This window comes from Malaclemys terrapin, chromosome 11 (assembly GCF_027887155.1).
Source record: "Malaclemys terrapin pileata isolate rMalTer1 chromosome 11, rMalTer1.hap1, whole genome shotgun sequence".
Lineage (NCBI taxonomy): Eukaryota > Metazoa > Chordata > Testudines > Emydidae > Malaclemys > Malaclemys terrapin.
Genome location: NC_071515.1, coordinates 44,526,161 through 44,546,245, shown reverse-complemented (window position 1 = coordinate 44,546,245; position 20,085 = coordinate 44,526,161). Strand labels below are relative to the sequence as shown.

General features: G+C 39.1%; 1 protein-coding gene across 1 annotated transcript in view; it reads right to left on the bottom strand.

Annotated features, from left to right (window-relative positions):
* The window catches only part of LOC128845543 (sodium channel protein type 1 subunit alpha), a 177,588-nt gene that overhangs the window by 12,862 nt on the left and 144,641 nt on the right, over window positions 1-20,085 (bottom strand). Inside the window, exon 22 of the mRNA XM_054044345.1 lies at window positions 7,164-7,445. Coding sequence (XP_053900320.1) covers window positions 7,164-7,445 — 282 coding nt within the window. The remainder of the gene's footprint in view (window positions 1-7,163; window positions 7,446-20,085) is intronic.

Below are 20,085 nucleotides of genomic sequence, written 5' to 3'. Positions count from 1 at the left end.
AGAATCAACATACTGAGATTTAATCCAAACACGCCTAGAGAGAAATGGAGGATTCAAGTAGTTCTGTAGTCTTTTTATGCCACCCATCATCATCTGCCGAAAAAAAAATGCAGGCACAGATCCCAGCCCAGAATAGGGAACCTCCTCTTTCATGATTATTGCTACCTCATTAGTTTCTTGACACCTAGTTAGTAGTGGGATTATTGGAAAAACAAACTCTACCCATGGAGCATATAAAGTGCAATACAGTTAGCAGCATCAGGAAATAGACCAATCAAAAGTGACTAAAGTACTGAAGAGACAAAGTGGGACCATTCATGATTAAAACAAAAAACAGTCCTGAAGCAGCATAGTTTTTAGACATGTAGGGTTGCCCTCAGGTGTATGTCTGGGAAGAGCAAGTTTTATACCTTAGGGGCCACCACAGTAAAGATTAGATTATGCTGACAATTTATGGCATGATGGTAAACAGGGCCAGCTCTAGGCACCAGCAAACCAAGCACATGCTTGGGGTGGCAGAATTCCAGGGGTGGCACTCTGGGTTGTTGTGTTTTTTGTTTTGTTTTTTTGCTTCGACAGTTACGCTCTCAGAGGTGTTTTTTTTGTTGTTGTTGCTTTTTTTGTGTGCTTGGGGTGGCAAAAAACCTAGAGCCGGCCCTGATGGCAAAACCCCTAAAAGATCGTGTTAGAGTGCAGGTACTCATGAACATGACTGAAGTCTCAAAAATGGCCAGAGATTTTGAAGCCAACATAACCATTTGAAAATCAGATCTGCCATCTTACACACTGGTGGAAAAATGCAGTGTGTCCATAATATGATCCCATCTGCTCAATCTGTTAAGCAGGCATACCTTTGAATTATGTACATGCTGGAAGTGGTGGAGGAGCCCTTCTGAATGGTGTGTTTTATTTTCTCTGATCCAAACACACACCACCTGAATCCTCATAAATGGTCTCCCAGACAGATTGGAATTATTTTTAATTATGTATGCATTTATATTATAATGAATATATTCATATTAACATAGATTAACTGGGAGAAGAGAAAATGGTTAATTTTAAAATATTAAAATTAACCCTCTTACCCTCCTAACCCTCAATAAATAGATAAAAGAAAAAATGCAGATCTCCAACCACATCTGAGACAAGGGGAAAGAACTGAGGAACTCTCAAAGCCCATAGAGTTAATTATTATTACATAAAAGATCAACTTAAATAAAGAGAGGATGTGTAGAAGCTTCAAGGGGTGAGGATGGAGAAGCACTAACTATTAAATGCTACTTAATTGTAGTATCTTTAAAAAGAGCTGAAATAGAATCTGTATTCACTACACTAACACAATTTCACAAAGTCATATATAGAACATTACTGCTCCCAACAAGTGAAGAAAAAACCCAGAAAAACAAATCAGAATTCCCAAGTAAAAAAATTAGGGAGAATGGGTTATGAACTGATACCTCGCTGGAATCCAATATGCTCCCTCACTGTAGTAGTTGGTTTCCTTTTGAATCCCTCAAGTGAGTCATCAGGAAACAATGAATTCAATCATCATCGTAAAAAAATATTTATGTTAATTGATATTGTGGGGAGAACAAACCCCCTTCCATCATTTCCCAAACTGGAAAGTTCACTTCAGTTACAGAAATCTTTTTCTTCAAGTCTGTGTTGCTCTGGAATAGTAGAATACATGTAGAGGAAATTCAGCACTACGGTGCTGAAGTGAGTAAATGGATACAGCTCCTACTGAGGTTGATGCCAGCTTAAGTTAGACTTGAATTTGGCCTATAATGTTTTCCTCAAGAGAAGTAAAGCTTTACTTACATATTTCCAAAATTACTGTCTATATCCTTAATGAATAAAATCAGAGTACAGGAGTCCAGAAATTTATCTCAGTTACACTGATGTAACTTGGCATAGCTCCAATGATTTCTCATTCACGCTGGAATAACTCCACTGATTTGAAAGTGGTTACTTTAGATTACACGAGTGTAGCTGAGATCAGAATCTGACCCAAACCATTCTGGCCAAAGAACCCAGATAAGCCTAAGTATAAATTTGAATGGAATTTAAAAAACCCTCAAAAACAAACAAAAACAAAACCCAACTTTCTGTCAGCAAGAGTGGATCAAATTTTTAGTGAAAACTGTAAGATCGTACAGGTGTTATGCCACTCTATTCCTTTACTAAAGTCAAGCAACCTGAGATGATTTTTAGGAACATTTTCAAGTGTCTATTTTTGGGCAGAACAATATATTGCTTTTAATTAATATCCTGTTGGTGCTTTATAGCTGTCCACATCTGCCTGGTAGAACTGCATTTTATCATCCACACTTCAAAATTTCTGTTTTCTCCTCCTTTTTATCTACCTTGTAGCAAAAGAATCAATTCAGTATTTACCCTAATGGCTTGCAAAATTTTGACCAGAGAAGTGTCTCTTACCCCCAGGAGATTTACTTACCAGAGGAAATCCAAAATACTAGATTTCAGGTTTATACTTGTTACAAGAGAGCCATGCCACAAAGGAGATACCAGCAGATGCCCTTTATTTTCTCCCAACACCTCCCTCTCCTTCTCCACTTAGAGCTGCATGATAATTGGGAAGAAGGAGTTTCTCCAGCTTCGTCACTTCTCTTCAGGGATATAGAAAATCTTCACACAAGTTTAGACATCCTTCCCCCTCCCCTGACAAATCTCCTCCAAAAAACAAGTCATCCACAGATTCACACAGACCAAAACCAGCTGTATTGGACCATAAAATGGAAAGTTTTGAACTGGTGGCATCTTCAGAGCCTACACAGAATGAACATTGAAATGTCACGTAAAAAGATACAAACCCAAACTACAAATGTATTCTGGAAATTGTTCTTAGTCTCTGATCACCAAAGTCTTAATTGATATTTTCCAGGATTCTGTAAAACTGTTGGCACATATCATGAACCCATGTGTTTTAGCCAGAAAAACTTTATGGCTCTGCACTTGTACTAGGAAATTTCTCTTCTAAGGTTCTGATTTCTGTAGAGATAAACTAGACTGAAAGAATTCTTCATAAAACTCACCCAAGAGAGATCCACAGATATTTTTATCAGCTCAGAAAAATCGACTGTGATTCAGAGGCAGTCTAAATTCAGAATTTACAGGGGTTTTTTTCAGAAACTAGACCAGATCTTCTGGGTGTGCCACCTGTCTAGTGACTCAGACGAAGGATCTTTATAAAACTTCTATTTACTTTTCAGCATGACTCTCATAACAGAAATAATATTTATATTCAGAGAACATTAGAGATTAATCATGGATGAGAGGGCTAGGTCCTGATTTCGGAAAAAAAGTTGTTGTTTTTTATAGAAATCCTGTTCCTTCTTCCTTTAGCATTGTAATCTCCTCTATCCACACCTTCTCCATGATAAAAAGGAACTGTTTCTAGAATCTCCTGCTCCAAACGGAAACCAGAAGAGATCTAAGGAAACAGGAATTTATTCCAGATTATCTACTGTCCAGAAAGGCTACAAGAACCTACAATATTTCTCTCCCAGAAAGATGTGACTCAGCTGGTTAAAAAAAATGGGTAATGCTAACAAAAAGATAGTTTGAAAGACAAAGCTCTTCTAATGCTACTGCCCTTCTGTAAAAGGCACCTTTGTTGCATACTACAGGGCATGTCTACACTGCAATTAAAAACCCACGACTGGTCCGTGCCAACTGACTTGGGTTCACAGGCCTTGGGCTAAGGGGCTGTTTAATCATGTTGTAGATATTCGGGCTCAGGCTGTAGCCCGAGCTCTGGAACCCTCACAGGTCCTAGAGTCTGGGCTCCAGCCCGAGCCTCTATATCACAGTTAAACAACCCCTCAGCCCAAGCCCTTTAGCCCGAGTCAGCTGGCATGAGTCAACTATGGGTTTTTAATTGCAGTGTATAGTTGATATGCCCCCATTAATGCTTATCACTTATTGCTAAGTTTGTCAGAAAAAGCAATGGTATTGCCCCCCATGTGGAAATTTCCACACTACTCAATAAAGCTTTTCCTTAGTTTCCTAGCAGCCTGAGCCAAAGCCCATTCATGTCAATGGAAAGCCTCACAATAACTTCAATCAGCTTTGGCTCAGACCGTTAGGGAGCCAGGAAAAGAACTCTTTTGACTCCTGTTGACTTCAGTGGGCTTCTGGTTCAGGAGTAAAGAATGCAGATAGTGGCTCTCCATAGAGCAGAGTGCAGATATGGCCCAAAGAGGAAGCACAGCAAGAATATTAATTGACAATCACACTTTTGTATCTAGATTCCTCAGGATTAATGTTTTATCTTAAACCATTAGCCAAATGCACAATTCTCCCAAAAGCATTATCTATATTCATATAGATATATAAGCATAATTATGGGACTCAGCCAATCAATTCCTAGTATCCGTTCCTTTCAGATACCCTTTTTGTTGCTACATATTCAGTAGGAAGGGTAGATACACAAAAGTTCTGATATTTCCATCTTTTCTTCATCAAAGATCAAAGTAGTCTTAAGGCTCTGCCCTAGATTCTTGTCTAACATGATATCTCTTTTCCATATCAATTAGAAGATGGCTTTTTTAATTTCTGCCCTGATCAACAAAGCTATGTACAGAGCCCTGAAAAGCTACGTCTCTGAATCATGTTCTTCACTGTGTTCTTTAAGCCACATAATAAAAGGTTCTAATGTAGTAATTTGAAATTTATAAAAGGGATTTACAAGCACAAGTTCCACTGAAAGCCAATTAGACTTTTGCTCTGAAATCCTATAGGCACCTTTGAAAATTTCCCCTTATTGTGCTCTTATTGTTCCATGATTGCAAAATGGATATTATCACTTTATCGCACACATCTTCAAAGATGTAGAGCTCCCTGTTCATTTTGTGGGCAGCCAGAAGAGACTCTTTGGTCAAGGAAATGAATAAACACAAATGTGCGCGCTCTCTCAATACTTTCTACAAGCTCTATATCAGAATGGAAAAAAGAAGTGGTGGCATTGCCCAAGTTCCATCCACAAACCAAGTTCCACACAGCAAGGTTTGCCTCCTTGAGATAACAGAATGAGACACTACTCTCAGTATATTGTGCAGATGTTCAAAATACGACCATGCATCTTCTGCTGGATCCTTGGGCCTGGCTCTCCCTCACTGAGGTACCGGTACACTCATAGGCAGGACTGGAATAAGGCACAGGCAAAATAGGCTCACACCTATTACCCAAGCTCCCAGAGTCATGCAATGGATTTAGAAATCTAAGTTTTCATTTAAAAAAAAATGTTTCTAGCCCTCATGGTGACTCACAGACTTTAAGGTCAGAAGGGATTATTGTGATCATCTAGTCTGACCTCCTGCACATTGCAGGTCACAGAACCTCACCCACCCACTCCTGAAATAGACCCCTAACCTCTGGCTGAGTTACTGAAATCCTCAAATCATGATTTAAAGACTTCAAGTTACAGAGAATCCACCATTTACACTAGCTTAAACCTGCAAGTGACCATGCTGCAGAGGAAGGCGAAAAAAACCCAGCCAATCTGACCCAGGGGAAAATTCCTTCCCAACGCCAAATATGGTGATCATTTAGATCCTGAGCATGTGGGCAAGACCCATCAGGCAGATATCTGGGAAAGAATTCTCTGTAGTAACTGAGACCCCCGCTCCATCTAGTGGTTGAAAAGAATAGCTTGAAAATGAGAACCAAGTATAAATGTTTCAGTGATGCCTTCCTGAGTCTGCAGACAGCCTCCGGCAGAGGAGAGAACAGCAGCCACTAAAGACAGAAAGGAATACACCTGGTCCTACCTCCATCCCTGAACAGACCAGGCTCCCACTGTCTGGAGAGGCCCTGGACTAGTTGGGGACGGCTTGGAGGACGCCTTGCTGAGCTCTGCTGGAATGGCTTCCCTTTGGTGGGGCTCATTTCCCACCCTGGACTCCCTTCCTCCACTCTGGCCTATTGGCTCCACAGGGCAGATTGAGAGAAAAAAGTGTTGTAATTCTTTCAAGTACAAACCACTTGTGTTACCAAATCAAATTATATTCACAGTGGATTGTGCACATTTTCATAACATGCTTGTCACTCTTCCATGCGGCGATAAGTAGTGAAATGCTTAACAATGTTGATATTTAAATTATTGTAATTGCGCATTTGAGACACCACCCTACTAAGATGAATGAGGTAGTTCACAATTGTCTGAAATTGTTTTGTCAGTTTAGGCTCGGATCATGTTTTCATGATTTTCTTCACAAACATAAAGGCTCTGGGCTCACTTTTTTTTTTTTTTTTAAATAAAAGCTCAGACCCTGGAAAACTAGGTGACAGCTTTTTTAAAAAAAGGGTATGAAGTTGCCAGCTTGATGTGATTCTGTCAAATTAAAGCCCTGAACTGTAGACTCATTTTCTTGACTTTAGCCAAGAATTAGGCTGCTGGATCATTTGAGGCATAGGATATTTCTTCACTGCTGAAAAAGGCAATTTTTTTTTTACAACAAAATAGCTAACATACATTAATTATCTTGCTGTAAAAACACCTTTTTTGGCAGTGAAAACACAGCCATAGAGTGCCATAGCCCTCCTCATGCATTAGGGATACTCCCCTGGATTCTAATTTTGTTAAGAAAACTCCACAAATTAGTTGGTGTGGGGACTCAAGGAGACAGATTTTATAGATCAGGCTATCTAATGGCCTTCCTTCTGCTTCACCTACTTCTCTGTGTACTGAGGAATTGCTTCTCAGATCACACCAGTCTGCACTGGTGGCAGCTGAATCACTGAAAAGAGAATTTCTTATTTGAGAATTCTTTTCTGTGACTTAGTTACACCAATGCAGACTCCTGCCCTTTAGTAACAATAACATTAAGAGTACCGATGTGGTGTAATACCATTCCAAGTTACAACTCTGAAAATTCTCAAACCAGTAATGAGAAAGAGGGAGGGAGGAAGGGAGAAGGAATCATCCTGCTGGAAAGCATGGAAATCCTTGGTTCCTACTAATTATCATCTGCCTATATGATACGACAGAGAAATATTAGCCATTGATGCACTGATGATTACTGAGTCACAGACAAAAATTACCAGGTAAGAATTGCTCTTTTAGTGACAAAAAATGGGGAAAAATTGCTTTTTACTATTACATATAAGCAATAAGAGGTATATGAAGAGTAATCACTTACTACTTGAAGTAAAGAAAGATACCCAAATCCTACATTATCAAAGTTTACTTTCACGTTTTTCCATCGGGCAGTTTCATTGTTTTTTATGAGTTCCTCGCACTGACTAAAATTGTTGATTCTGTCGACTTCAAACCTTTCATCAGTTGTGGTGTTAACACAGTAGTAGAACTTCCCAGCAAACAGATTTACTCCCATGATGCTGAAAATTAGCCAGAATATGAGACAAACGAGAAGCACGTTCATGATGGATGGAATTGCTCCTAAAAGGGCATTCACAACCACCTAGTACACAAATACAGAGGGGAAAAGAAAAGAGTGTAAGAGTATTTACGACAGTAAAATAATTACATTGTTTTACCAATGCTTAATCAATCAAAATTTTTATTAAAAAGCTAATACTAAAAATGTTAATGCAATATGTTAATGACAGTAGTGTTACTCTATTCTTTTAAATATTTAAAGTTACCCAGAAGAACAAAAAAATTTTGAGAAAAACTAAAATATCTAAATGAAGAACAAAATAGAAACCTGGTGGTAGTAAGATGAAGTCTTACATTGATGTGCTCTATAAAAAAAGAGAGATAAATGTTAAATGTAAATACAGAAAATTAAAATAATCTAAAGATGCAATAAATTATAGTGTGGGCAAACTTAAAAATGATTGGTGGCATGTAGATTTGTTAAATATGCCTGTGAAATTAAAACTGAAAACACAATGCCCAAAATTTAAAAACCAAGAACTACATTAAAAGGATTAATCAAGATTTATATAAGATCTTTATTGCCTTATAGATCCATGCATTATTATTACAAAGATTAATTTCTTTGCATAGATAAGCAAGACAATTTTGCAATATGTGTTTATTTGAATCAACACAGTTTATTTCAAGCTCCAGTCTTGTTTCATTTATTGAGTTTAATTCAGTAAACTTATTTTAAATGAAACAATTTTTAAAAATCAGTGAATGAACAATTCCAAAATCTACAGAGGGAATTTGATAAAAGAAGAGATCAAAACAGCAAATGCAAAAGAGCACAGAGCTCTTTGAATAGACTAAACAGGGATTAAATTGACTATTAAAATACCTTTAAAAAAGTATCTTCCAAAATAATGCAGGGTTTTAGTTATCAATGAAAAGCTAGATTTCTGTCCTGCAAAACAGTTGCTGGATGGGGGGAAGGGAGAACTTCCTTTGGGAGGAATACATTTGATTTACCACATGAAATATTATTAATTGCTTACAGTAGGTCTTGTTTATTATTGCAGCAATCCTTAACAAATCATCCAGCAAGTTATCATCCAGAAAATTTGTCCTAGGCTTTGTCTACATGACAAAGTTTTACCAGCATAGCTATTTTGGTTAGGAGTGTGAAAAAAATCATACTCCCTAGATAACAAAGCTATGCCAGCAAAAGCCCTGCTGTAGATTCAGTTATACCAGCAAAAGAGTACTTTGGCAGGATAACTAATGTTGTTCAGGGAGATGGTTTAACTTTACCAGCAAAGGAACTCCTTTGTCAGTATAAGCTGTGTCTCCACTAGGGGACTTTGCCAGCATAACTATACCGGTATAGCTATGCGGGCAAAGCATTAGTGGTGTACACACACCCCTAATAACCACCAGCATGTAATGTAGTAGGACAGGGGGAAACTGATGACTGGCTCCTTCCCCTTCTCCTCCTTTGAAGCTCCGAAGCTCCACAGATGACAGAACTCTCTGCCTCTTGAGGATGAAGTCCTGCAGGGCTTTAAAGACACAGCACTAATCATCTGTGATTTTTAACTCGCCCAGTGAGTAGATTTTGCTGGGGGATATGGGGTGATATCCTTGATTTATCTAAGCAATATCAAGGTCACACAGGGTTTTCTTTCATTAATTTATAGCTTCTTGCCTATGCTATTCCCTGGAGGCAAGATGTCACAATAGTAATTTACAGTAGAAACATGAGGTTGGTTTTTCTAATATACAGTAAATAACTCATGTGCCTGTCAAAGCTACAAAAAAATTGTGGGGAGTGTGCTTGGCTACACAGCAGAGCAATCACTTCTCTCCTAGGTCTCTGATACTAAATCTACTGATTTATTGTTTATTTGTGATTTGTTTTGAACTCTGGTTTTGCCTCAGCACAGAATACCATATGGGACCTTGTAAGGAGCAGTTAAATCTTAATATATTAAACAACATTTAATATATGGGCCTGATTCTCAGTGATGCCATTCCTACAGTGGGGTGGGAATGGAATAGGCTGAGGAGGTAGTTTTAGCTGGCTTTAATCTACCTTTGCACTTCCTGTTTTCTGCTCCATGCAGGGGCCTTCCCAGCCCTCTGTGTAGGTAAGAGCAATCTCAGGGCTGCTCAAACTTATTCTCTGTTTCCCAGAGCCCTCTGTGAGTCCTGGGAAGTACAGTACACTCCAGCTACACCCCTGCCAAGCCCCCAGTATGACCCCTATGCCACAGCCTAGGATCAAGACCAGTATAGAACCCTTACATCAACTTTACACTAGCTGGGCAGGCCCCTGCATACTGGCTATTCTCAGGGGTCTTTTCTGCCTGCTTTAAGGATTCTTTCCATTGACAGCATGGCATAAAGGGGCATTAATGAAACTGAGAATCCACCCAAATACTCAGTCAAAAGTTTAATTTTTAAAAGAGGAATGAATTTCTTCCTTAGTGGCTTCTACTCTTATTGGTAGCTTTAAGGGAAGTATGCTTGTGTTCTTAAGATTTCTATAATAGAAAATAAGAAGTTCCTACAAAAATGTCTGTATACTCCAATCAATATTTTCATTTAGTAAAAACACTGAAGGGGTGACAGTGAGGTTCTGGACACTGGAAGGCTATTCTCCAGAGACTGAGGAAAGGGCTGTAGGAGACAAGGATTTATTTATCCCATTCTGTAAGAAATGTAAATCGCTTGCTAACTAGGTTGATGAGATTGAGAATAAAATGAAAATTAGAAATGTGTGGAATTCATTTCAAGACTGCGTTGGTCTATGTCACTGTTTATCGCTACACGCTTATCTGAAATTCTAGGTCAGCTGGTGCCTTTGACTTTATTTCTGAATGCAGAATCTCCAGGACATGTTATATTGATCTTTACTCCTCCCTTTAAAATTTTATCTTTGTGAAGAAATCTGAAAACAGAGATATCAAGAGAGGAAGGTGGGGGTTATTTGCATGTCCTATATAAATTAGAAAGAATTGGTTTGTTTTATGAATGTAGTGGTTGTCTCAGGTACTGGATTAACAACAGATCCAGCACAGGCACCAGAATATTAACAACAACAATTATTGTTATAAATAAATACATAATTGTTGAAGGAAATTGCTGTCCAGGTATCTCACATCTTCAATTGAGAGGGCAATCCAGTCTCTCTATTCAAACTGCTAAAAAGGAAGACACTTGTTCTTGGAATTAGAACTAAATGAATTCTACCAACTCATTTCATATAGGTCACTGAATAACCATCAAATGGTAATAATTTTTGGTCACTACTGACCTGGATGCGAACTGGTGACCTAGAGATGAAAGGTTCTGTATCCCATTACCAACCCCTTGAGCTATCCAGGCCCCCTGGAAATATTTTTAAGAAAAGAAGAAAAGAAAATTAAACCTTTTAAATGAAGAAAATTAAACCTTTTGGCACCAGTAATGAGCCTTTGCCCTATCCTGCAAAGCTGTCAGACTGGATTCTTCATGCTGCTCCTATGCTTCTGGATCCACTTTTTAATTGCACCTTGTAAAGAGTTCTTTCACATGTGCTATGGTAGTAACATGTAGAGTTGGAAACCATTGTTCTTAAATTTTGTCGGGAATGACTGAAATATACTAATATGAGGAGAATCTGGCCAGTGTCTTACATAACTCCTTCTATGTTAATATGTGTATGCACTACATGTTTTTGGTAGGAGGGCTGTAAAGTTTTAGATTTGCAGCCCAGTATTTATGAATGTCTTATGTGTAATTTGTGGACACTCCTACCACAGTCACTGCAAATGTAATGAAAAAAATAAGTTAAAAAGAGAAGTGAATATAGTGGAAGCTTCAAGTAACATTTCTTCATCACTTGAACAATTTAACAGAAAAAATAAATTGTCAACCTCTTCTTCTGAGGTACATTTTGCAATGGGTTAACAGTTTTGAAAAGTATACCTCCTATTAATGCTCTCTCTTCAGAACTAAATCAGACATCACACCGTTATAAAAGATGTTTCTGTTTAAACAAGGGGCTGTCTTACAAGGACTTCAGCTTTGAGCTGGAGGGGACCATTGCAACACCTAAAGGAGATAGGAATCATAGAACCAGTATCCACAGAAGGGAATTTCCTACTTTATATTCCATATGCTTTGCCTTAAGCAAACAGAAGGCAGTTCTGGATATCAAGTCTATAAGTAGATGTATGAGGAACAGCAAATTTAAAGTGAAAATTCTGGAATCACTAGCCTGAAAGAGCTCTTCACATCACAAGACAACACAGAAAGCTTTTGAAGATCTACTCCCAAGACAACTTAGAACCAAATTCTTACTTTTCCTGATTTTGAACCAATCAGAAGGATTAGGGATATACTTGATATATTGATAAAGGTTGATTTACTGGTATTAACATTATGAAGAACGATATCACAGATGACTGCCTTTTCAACAGAATACTGCTGAATTTTTCAGCAGAATTAATTTTAAAGGTGATTTTAGCTCCATGCAATATATGAGAAGATCATAACATTCATAAAATCATAGAAATGTAGGGCTGGAAGGGACTCAAAAGGTCATCTAGTCTAACCCCCTGCACTGAGGCAGGACCAAGTATACCATTCTTCTGCTTAAATCTATTTTAGGAGAAAGAAGTTCCATGGAATAATTTGGAAGTGTTGTAGAGAGCCATAAAAGTCTATTTTAAAAGTATTGCAGAATTTAGGAAGTCTTCTTCATTGTTTGTAATAAATTCATCCCACGGACTTAGTTATTATAATAATAATTTTAGAAAACAAAAATTATGCCAGGCATTTTACAAATTCAATTGAAAAGAAATAGTTTCCTGCCTCAACGAAATTACAACCTAATTTTAATTGTGATGAGTGAGAACAATAAACAGGAGAGAGGAGAGGGATGAAGAAGGATTAGGGTTATAACAATAACATCATGTAATTACTCAGTTAAGGGGCATTATGTTGGTAGCTCAATTAAAAGGGTTTTGTTTTTCATTTAAAGCTAATAAATTAATCACTCGCTTCTTGTGGGCTTATCCATTAATTTTATCAAAGTTACACCCAGTATGAATTTGAGCTAAGTAGTCTAGGGTAAGGAGGGGGGGAGCCGGGGAACAACAGCAAGAAGAGATGAGAAGCAGTTGGGAAGCCTCCAAGTTCAAAATAGAACCATTCCCGCTCATTCAGCTCAGACAATGGTATTAGCATACACAGTTATAAAAAACACATCCACTGAGAAAACTAGTGTACTATCACTCTCTGACTAAACACTACAAGTTAAACATTTGCAATAGACAAGCACCTTTTGGACTAGTGATACTCCAAGCTGTAATAGAATGCCAACTTTTTTTAAGGTTTCCCTAATAATAAATTCAAAAAAGGTTGTACTAAATAATATTTTTGTCTGTTTTTTTACCTCTTGATTCTCATTTCTCACATCTGAAAATTATCAGACTGGCTTTTCCTGAAGAAAATTAATCTTTTTCTTTAAAGAGACCATCACTGTTCTAGGTCTCATGCTCCCAATGGGAAACAGGATGGAAGTATCCTAGCTCAAAGCTTTCTGAGGAAGTATTAATTCCCATGTGATAACCAATAACCATGACTTGGTCAGGCCCCACTATCTGTTCCTGCTCTATTCCCTAGAGCTGTCCAGCCAGCTCTTTCTTGACTGTAGCTAGGCAAGGAGTTCCCATTTGGAGCTGTATCTGGGTTTCTAATACCACAGCTCGGGTTCCACCTTCCATATTGTACTATCAAAGTAATAGATATTCTTTGCTGATGTCCCTACCTTCCAGTCGGCCTCTAGTAAACTCAGTATGATTTACTGTGGTCTACATGTCCTTTGATTCTCCAGGCTATGTGCCCCTCTTGCTGGCTCTCTTCAGATGACACATTGCCTCTGCACAAGGACCAAAAGTAATAGTCTCCATTAGACAGCCATCTATCCTCCAATACACTCCTGCCAAAAATACTACTCTGAGGAGCTCTGCATTGAATCTTCTGATAATTTGCATATTTGAACAAGGATTTGGCGACTAAGTGTGGTGTGTACTGACTGAATTAATCTAGTCAGTCATGTGGGTTCCTGACAGAGGAACTACCTTTGGCACACTGTGTAGTTGTCCCATTGCTGATGAAAGTCAGATATCTTGGTAGGTGGAGCTAGCCTCAGCACCCCTACTGATGCAGATAGTGCCAAGTGTTAGTGTGGCCAATGATGACATCTGCTCTGGTACCCCTGAATCTCCTGGCACTCCATCAATCATAGAATCGTAGGACTGGAAGGGACCTCGAGAGGTCATCTAGTCCAGTCCCCTGAACTGATCAGGACTAAGTATTATCTAGACCACCCCTGATAGGTATTTGTCTAACCTGCTCTTAAAAATCTTCAAAGGAGATTCCACAACGTCACTGGGCAATTTATTCCAGTGCTTAACCATCCTGACAGGAAGTTTTTCCTAATGTCCAACCTAAACCTCCCTTGCTGCAATACCCCATAATGAGTTACTTGAATGGGATCAAGGGATTGTCAGGATCCCAACATGGGCAGTCAGGACCAAGGGTCAGATCAGGGGCAAACCATGAAGCTGGGAGCAGTGGAGGAGTTTGTAGTCAGGTTCCAAGCCAGGGTCGATACCAAAGGTCAGAGTCTGAGTCAGGTTTCAGGGTCCAGGTCAGGAGGCAAAATGCAAGTCAAGCCAAGGTTGAAGTCAGGAATTCAGAAGCAGGGAGCAGAAATGGTCATGGCAGCTACAGGATATCCACATGGTTGCCTGGACACTCCCTGGAATGTCCCCTTGGGTTTATATGTGGGGAGCTAATCAAGACCCATGATGCTTCTGCCTGTCAGACTGCATGATCTGTGTCTACAGCAGGTTGTAGGGCCATGAAGCACAAGCTGGTTACAACTGCTGCTGGGTACCAACATGGAAGACCAGCAGCCAGGTAGATCTTCCAGGCCTGGGTTCTAGACATGTGGGGTCTTACAGGGATGACCCTGGACATGACTCTTTGGATTCTACTGATATATATCCACAGAGGGGAAAAATCCCGCAGTGACCCTGCCCTAGGGGACTCAAATTTCTTCCATTTTTTGCAGATGCTGGCTATCACTGCTGGTTCTGAGTTTGTCCCTGACCAGGAATCTTCAAAGGTTATGGTGTATACGTAAATTGATCAGATCCCCCTATTAAAAAGACTGTGCTTCCTTATATCCTTTCTTTGATTAGCTGATCAAGTGTGGAAAATGCCTCTCTTCTCTATCACTATGTCCTTGGTAGAGAAAAAATACACCTTACCTGAGGACACCTCTGGCTGCTTTTTCTACTCCTCACATGAGAGAGTGAGACTATGGCCAGAGAAAGAAATAGCTGAACTCACAGAATTGTACCAAAGAAACCTTTGATACTGCAATCTTTTTATTGTTTTTTTTTGTTTTGTTTTTTAAAGATTTACCAATCTACAGCATTTAGCAGCAACAGGAGCATCAGTTGTAGGGTACCTCAACCTCTTCATACACTTTTTCCAAACACACATACAAAAAATATTTTTCAAAGGCTACAGAAGTACATCAGAAGCACACCAGGAAGCCTGCTAAACAACCACTGGATGATCAAAATGCTTAAGGATCACTCAAGGAAGATAAGGCCATTGCGGAGAAACTAAACAAATTCTTTCCATTGGTCTGCACAGCTGAGGATGTCAGGAAGATTCCGAGACCTGAGCCATTCTTTTCAAGTGACAAATCTTAGAAACTGTCCCAGACTGAGACATCATTAAAGGCGGTTTTGGAACAAACTGATAAATTAAACAGTAATAAGTCACCAGGACCAGATGGTATTCACCCAAGAGTTCTGAAGGAACTCAAATGTGAAATTGCAGAACTACTAACTGTGGTATGTAACCTATCTTTTAAATCAACTTCTGTACCAGATGACTGGTGGATAGCTAATGTGACTTTAGAAAGGCTCCACAGGCAATCCTGGCTATTATAGGCAGTAAGCCTAACTTCAGTACTAGGCAAATTGGTTGAAACTATAGTAAAGAACAAAATTACTAGACACATAGATGAACACAATTTGTTGGAGAAGAGTCAACATGTTTTTTGTAAAGGGAAGTCATGCCTCACCAATCTACTAGAATTCGTTGAGAAAGTCAACAAGCATGCGGACAAGGGTGATCCAGTATATATAGTGTATTTTAATTTTCAGAAAGCCTTTGACAAGATCCCTCACCAAAGGCTCTTAAGCAACGTAAGCTCTCATGGGATAAGAGGGAAAGTCCTCTCCTGGATCAGTAACTGGTTAAAAGATAGGAAACAAAGGGCTAAAAGATAAGAAACATATAAATGATCAGTTTTCAGAAGAGAGAGAGGTAAATACTGGTGGCCACCGGGAGTCTGTACAGGGACCAGTACTATTCAACATATTCATAAATGATCTGGAAAAACGGGTAAACAGTGAGGTGGCAACATTTGCAAATGATAGAAAACTACTCAAGATAGTTAAGCCCAAAGCAGACTGTGAAAAATTACAAAGGGATCTCAGGTATCAGAGGGATAGCTGTGTTAGTCTGTATCCACAAAACAATGAGGAGTCCGGTGACACCTTAAAGACTAACAGATTTATATGGGCATAAGCTTTCGTGGGTAAAAAAACCCACTTCTTCTCATGCATGGGATCTCACAAAACTGGGTGACTGGGCAACAAAATGGCAGATGAAATTCAATGTTGATAAATGCAAAATAATGCACACTGGAAAACATAATCCCAACTATATAGATAAAATGATGGGGTCTAAATAAGCTGCTACCACTCAAGAAAGAGATCTTGGAGTCATTTGTGGCTACTTCTCTGAAAACATCCACTCAATGTGCAGTGGCAGCCAAAAAAGTTGACAATGTTGGGAATCATTAGGAAAGAGATAGATAATAAGACAGAAAACATTATATTGCCTCTATATAAATCCATGGTACACCCACATCTTGAATACTGCATGCAGATGTGGTTGCCCCATCTCAAAAAAGATATATTGGAATTGGAAAAGGTACAGAAAAGGGCAACAAAAAATATTAGGGGTACAGAACAGCTTTCATATGAGGAGAGATTAATAAGACTTGGACTTTTCAGCTTGGAAAAGAGATGACTAAGTGGGGATATAATAGAGGTCAGAAAGATAGATAAATAAATGACTGGCGTGGAGTAAATAAGTAAATAAGGAAGTGTTATTTACTCCTCATAACACAAGAACTAAGGGTCACCAAATGAAATTAACAGGCAACAGGTTTAAAATAAACAAAAGGCAGTCAAACTGTGGATCTCTTTGCCAGAGGATGTTCTGAAGGCCAAGACTAACAGGATTCAAAAAAAGAACTAGATAAGTTCATGGAGCGTAGGTCCATCAATGCCTGTTAGCTAGAATGGACAGGGATGCAAAACCATGCAAAACCAGACCCTTGTAGCAAGTTTCTGACTACAACCAACTTCCCATCATCTTTCTGTTGAAGGGAAACTTTGGGAATTTTACTCATGATAGTCCCTGATCACGTTGATATATGAGACTTGAAGCATTATCGGGTGGAGAGATTTCTGAAAACCAAATCTTGTAGCCCCAGAATTTCCCTCTGCCCTTAAGAATGCTCCAGGATGATATATAGCACAAAATCTAATTCCTCATGGCAAAGTCAAATCAGTGCATCAGGCAAAAGAAGGAAGGAGTTTTATTACAGACCCTCCCTACTGCCTAGAAAATCAGATGGGCTTTGGTAACCACATGCACATAAGGATACTTCCCCTGCATCAAAGGTAACTTAGATGTAATATGAGAACAGCACTGCAATACTAATTTTGTATCTTTCTTTTTTGAACTGGAATCAACCAGTGTTACTTGGCAGTGGTTGTGTCCTACCTATATATGTTAGTAGTCCACATATTCTGCTTTTTGGACAATTGGTTGACCAAAGACAGCACAATAAAACTGGCCTAAGAATCAGTTGTGTTGCCATAGGGGTGCTGGAATACAGCACTGGAATTCAAAATAAACTACACAAAGTACTATTTTGTCCCCTACAGACAAATGGAGTACAAGGGAGCCCTGGTGGATTCAGTTCAAAGCCTTCCTGCCCCAAGACAGGATCCAGGGCATCATAATTCTAGCAGAAAGAATTTTTCAGCATCAGTGGTGACTGCTTGGCCCATGCTAGCAATTCTGAATCTCATAGATGTAAACTGTATTTATAGGACCCATAGCAAGTCTCCACACAAAACCACTTCAATAGACCCAGATATCTCAACAGAAGCAAGCATCAAAGGAACTCCAACTTCACATCTGGATAATGGATGATATCCAGGCCTCTGTGTCCTTGTTGCAAGCCAGAGACAATCTTCAACAGTACTTTTAAATTACACCAGCACTAGTTGAAGTTACCATGGATGGAATGGGAAGCCCACACAGAAGAAGTTCACAATCAGGACATTTAGTATCTCAGGAACAATAGCTACACAAAAATGTTCTGGAGATAAGGGAAGCCCTAAATGCATCCAACTTACAGAGGCCTGGTTTCCCAAATCTTATGTTCCTGATTCAAAGTGCAAGCAGGCCACCAGGTTCTGTATAAAAAAGGAGGAAGATACTGGGCTGTTCCTCTTGTAACAGAAAGTTTGCAGGTGTGGGAAAAGGCTCTGTTTCACACGACATTGTCGGCCACTACTTGCCTAACAGGAAAGGGGAACATGACTGCAGACACACTGCAGTGATTAGTTACTTTATCCTCTCCCAGCTTACGGGTCTTCACCTTAACAGTCTGGTTCCTGACATGGTATAGGGCCCAGGGGCATGATGTGTCTCAGCACATCTTCAGTCTTCTTGGAAGTGTACCATAAAGACTTATAAATGCAAGTTGAAAAGGTCAACTTGGCTCAACAAGACAGGGTTCTGGAGGCCCAAACTGCCAGAGAAAATGGGCTCAGAGGTAGTCTCAGCACATCAGGTGACATTCCCAAGGGGTTTCTGTGACCCAACCCATCACACCAAGTTTTAAGGTATAAAGTGGCATTACAAAAGTAAATTTGTATTCCAGCCAAAGGTGGTAGTGGTGGACCCTGTCTCTAATCAACTGCTCATCCGGACTATATTTTCCTTAAGTTGTGATTCCTGCCTCCACAAACTAAGAAGTCCTTAATGTGAAGTAAATGCTTACAAAGTTGACCCAACTTTTTGTTTCATTTGACACCAATTTATTAGACCAGCCCTAAAAGAACTAAGTCTAAATGGCTGTCTGATTGGTTGCATTTCTTACTGCAATGTCATAACAGACTTGGACATAAAGGGTTATGTCACAGGCAGGTTATCCTAGGCAGGTCAACTTCAGTAGCTCGCCTCAAGTCTGAGACATCCATGTGGTCTTCCTTGTACACTTGTACAAAATAATATTCCTCAGTTTCAACTGGTTCAGTCACTCAACATAGGGGTGCCCCAACATTGCTGGCCTTTAGAGTTTACTTCTTTTCATGATGTCTCTAAGTTAAGTAGGCAGATTTAAAAAAATTGTTTTTCCCAGGAGACCACACATCTTTTAATCCTCTGTTTGTTTATGTCTCTTTAATGGCATTGTGATTACTTCATCCCTCCCACTTAATAAATTCCTCTTGATTAATAAATGATATTGGCCTATTTAGTACACTGCCTACTCAGTCTCCAAGATTAGGAATCCTGTAATGATCATATATTTGAAGAAGGGGAAAATATCTGTAATTATGCTTCTTTGAAGCTATCTCACATGATTCTTATTCCCCATCATTCCTCAAGTCTGGGGGGTTTGTTTTTGATTTTTTTTTATATCCATGGGGAAGTCTTGTATATATAGGAAAACCCTGTGAATTCCTAGTAGTATGATTTAAAGCAGAATCTTGTGGAAATGAGAATATAAGTATTTACCCCCAAAACTCTCTTGGATCCAGCAGATAAAAAGAAGACAGCCACCCTGAGCAGACCTACCCACTTCTACTAGTGCCTGCACGAAAATCAATAACATTTCATCAATAGAATCAAAAGCAGCAGACAGAGCTAATAATATCAGTACAGACACAGGATCTTCATCTATTTCCAGGACATCATCCACCAATGCGACCAATATATTTCCCCAGTACCCAGACCTGGACCCAGATTGACAAGGAAAATAGAAATCCAAGGATCTAGATATTGAGAGTCATTTTTCTACAACCTTTTCAATAATCTTATGTAAAACTGGCCAGTTAGATACCCGATTATAATTGGTCAGGTTGGCAACATCAAATGATATATTCTTGTAACACCCATTCCTGGCTTCTTTAAGGGTAACCAGTCTCCCCCCACACTCCCAATGAAGTGCTGGCAATCTCCCCCAGAAATGGGCCTAACTCTTCCTCACTGGCTGCCACCAACCAGGTAGGATATGGGGTAGAGTTTGTGGAATGAAGTTCATCAGTGAGTTACACCAACTGAAACTCAAGAAAAGATACTGCTATGCCATGACCCTCACAAACATTGCCCTTCCACTGGCAGTTCAGCCTGAATACAAATGATTTACACTAGGGCTATCTATTAATCGCAGTTAACTCACGCAATTAACTCAAAAAAATTAATCAAGATTAAAAATAAATAATCGATATTAATCACAGTTTTAAAATGTATAAAATATTTTGGATGTTTTTCTGCATTTTCATGTATAT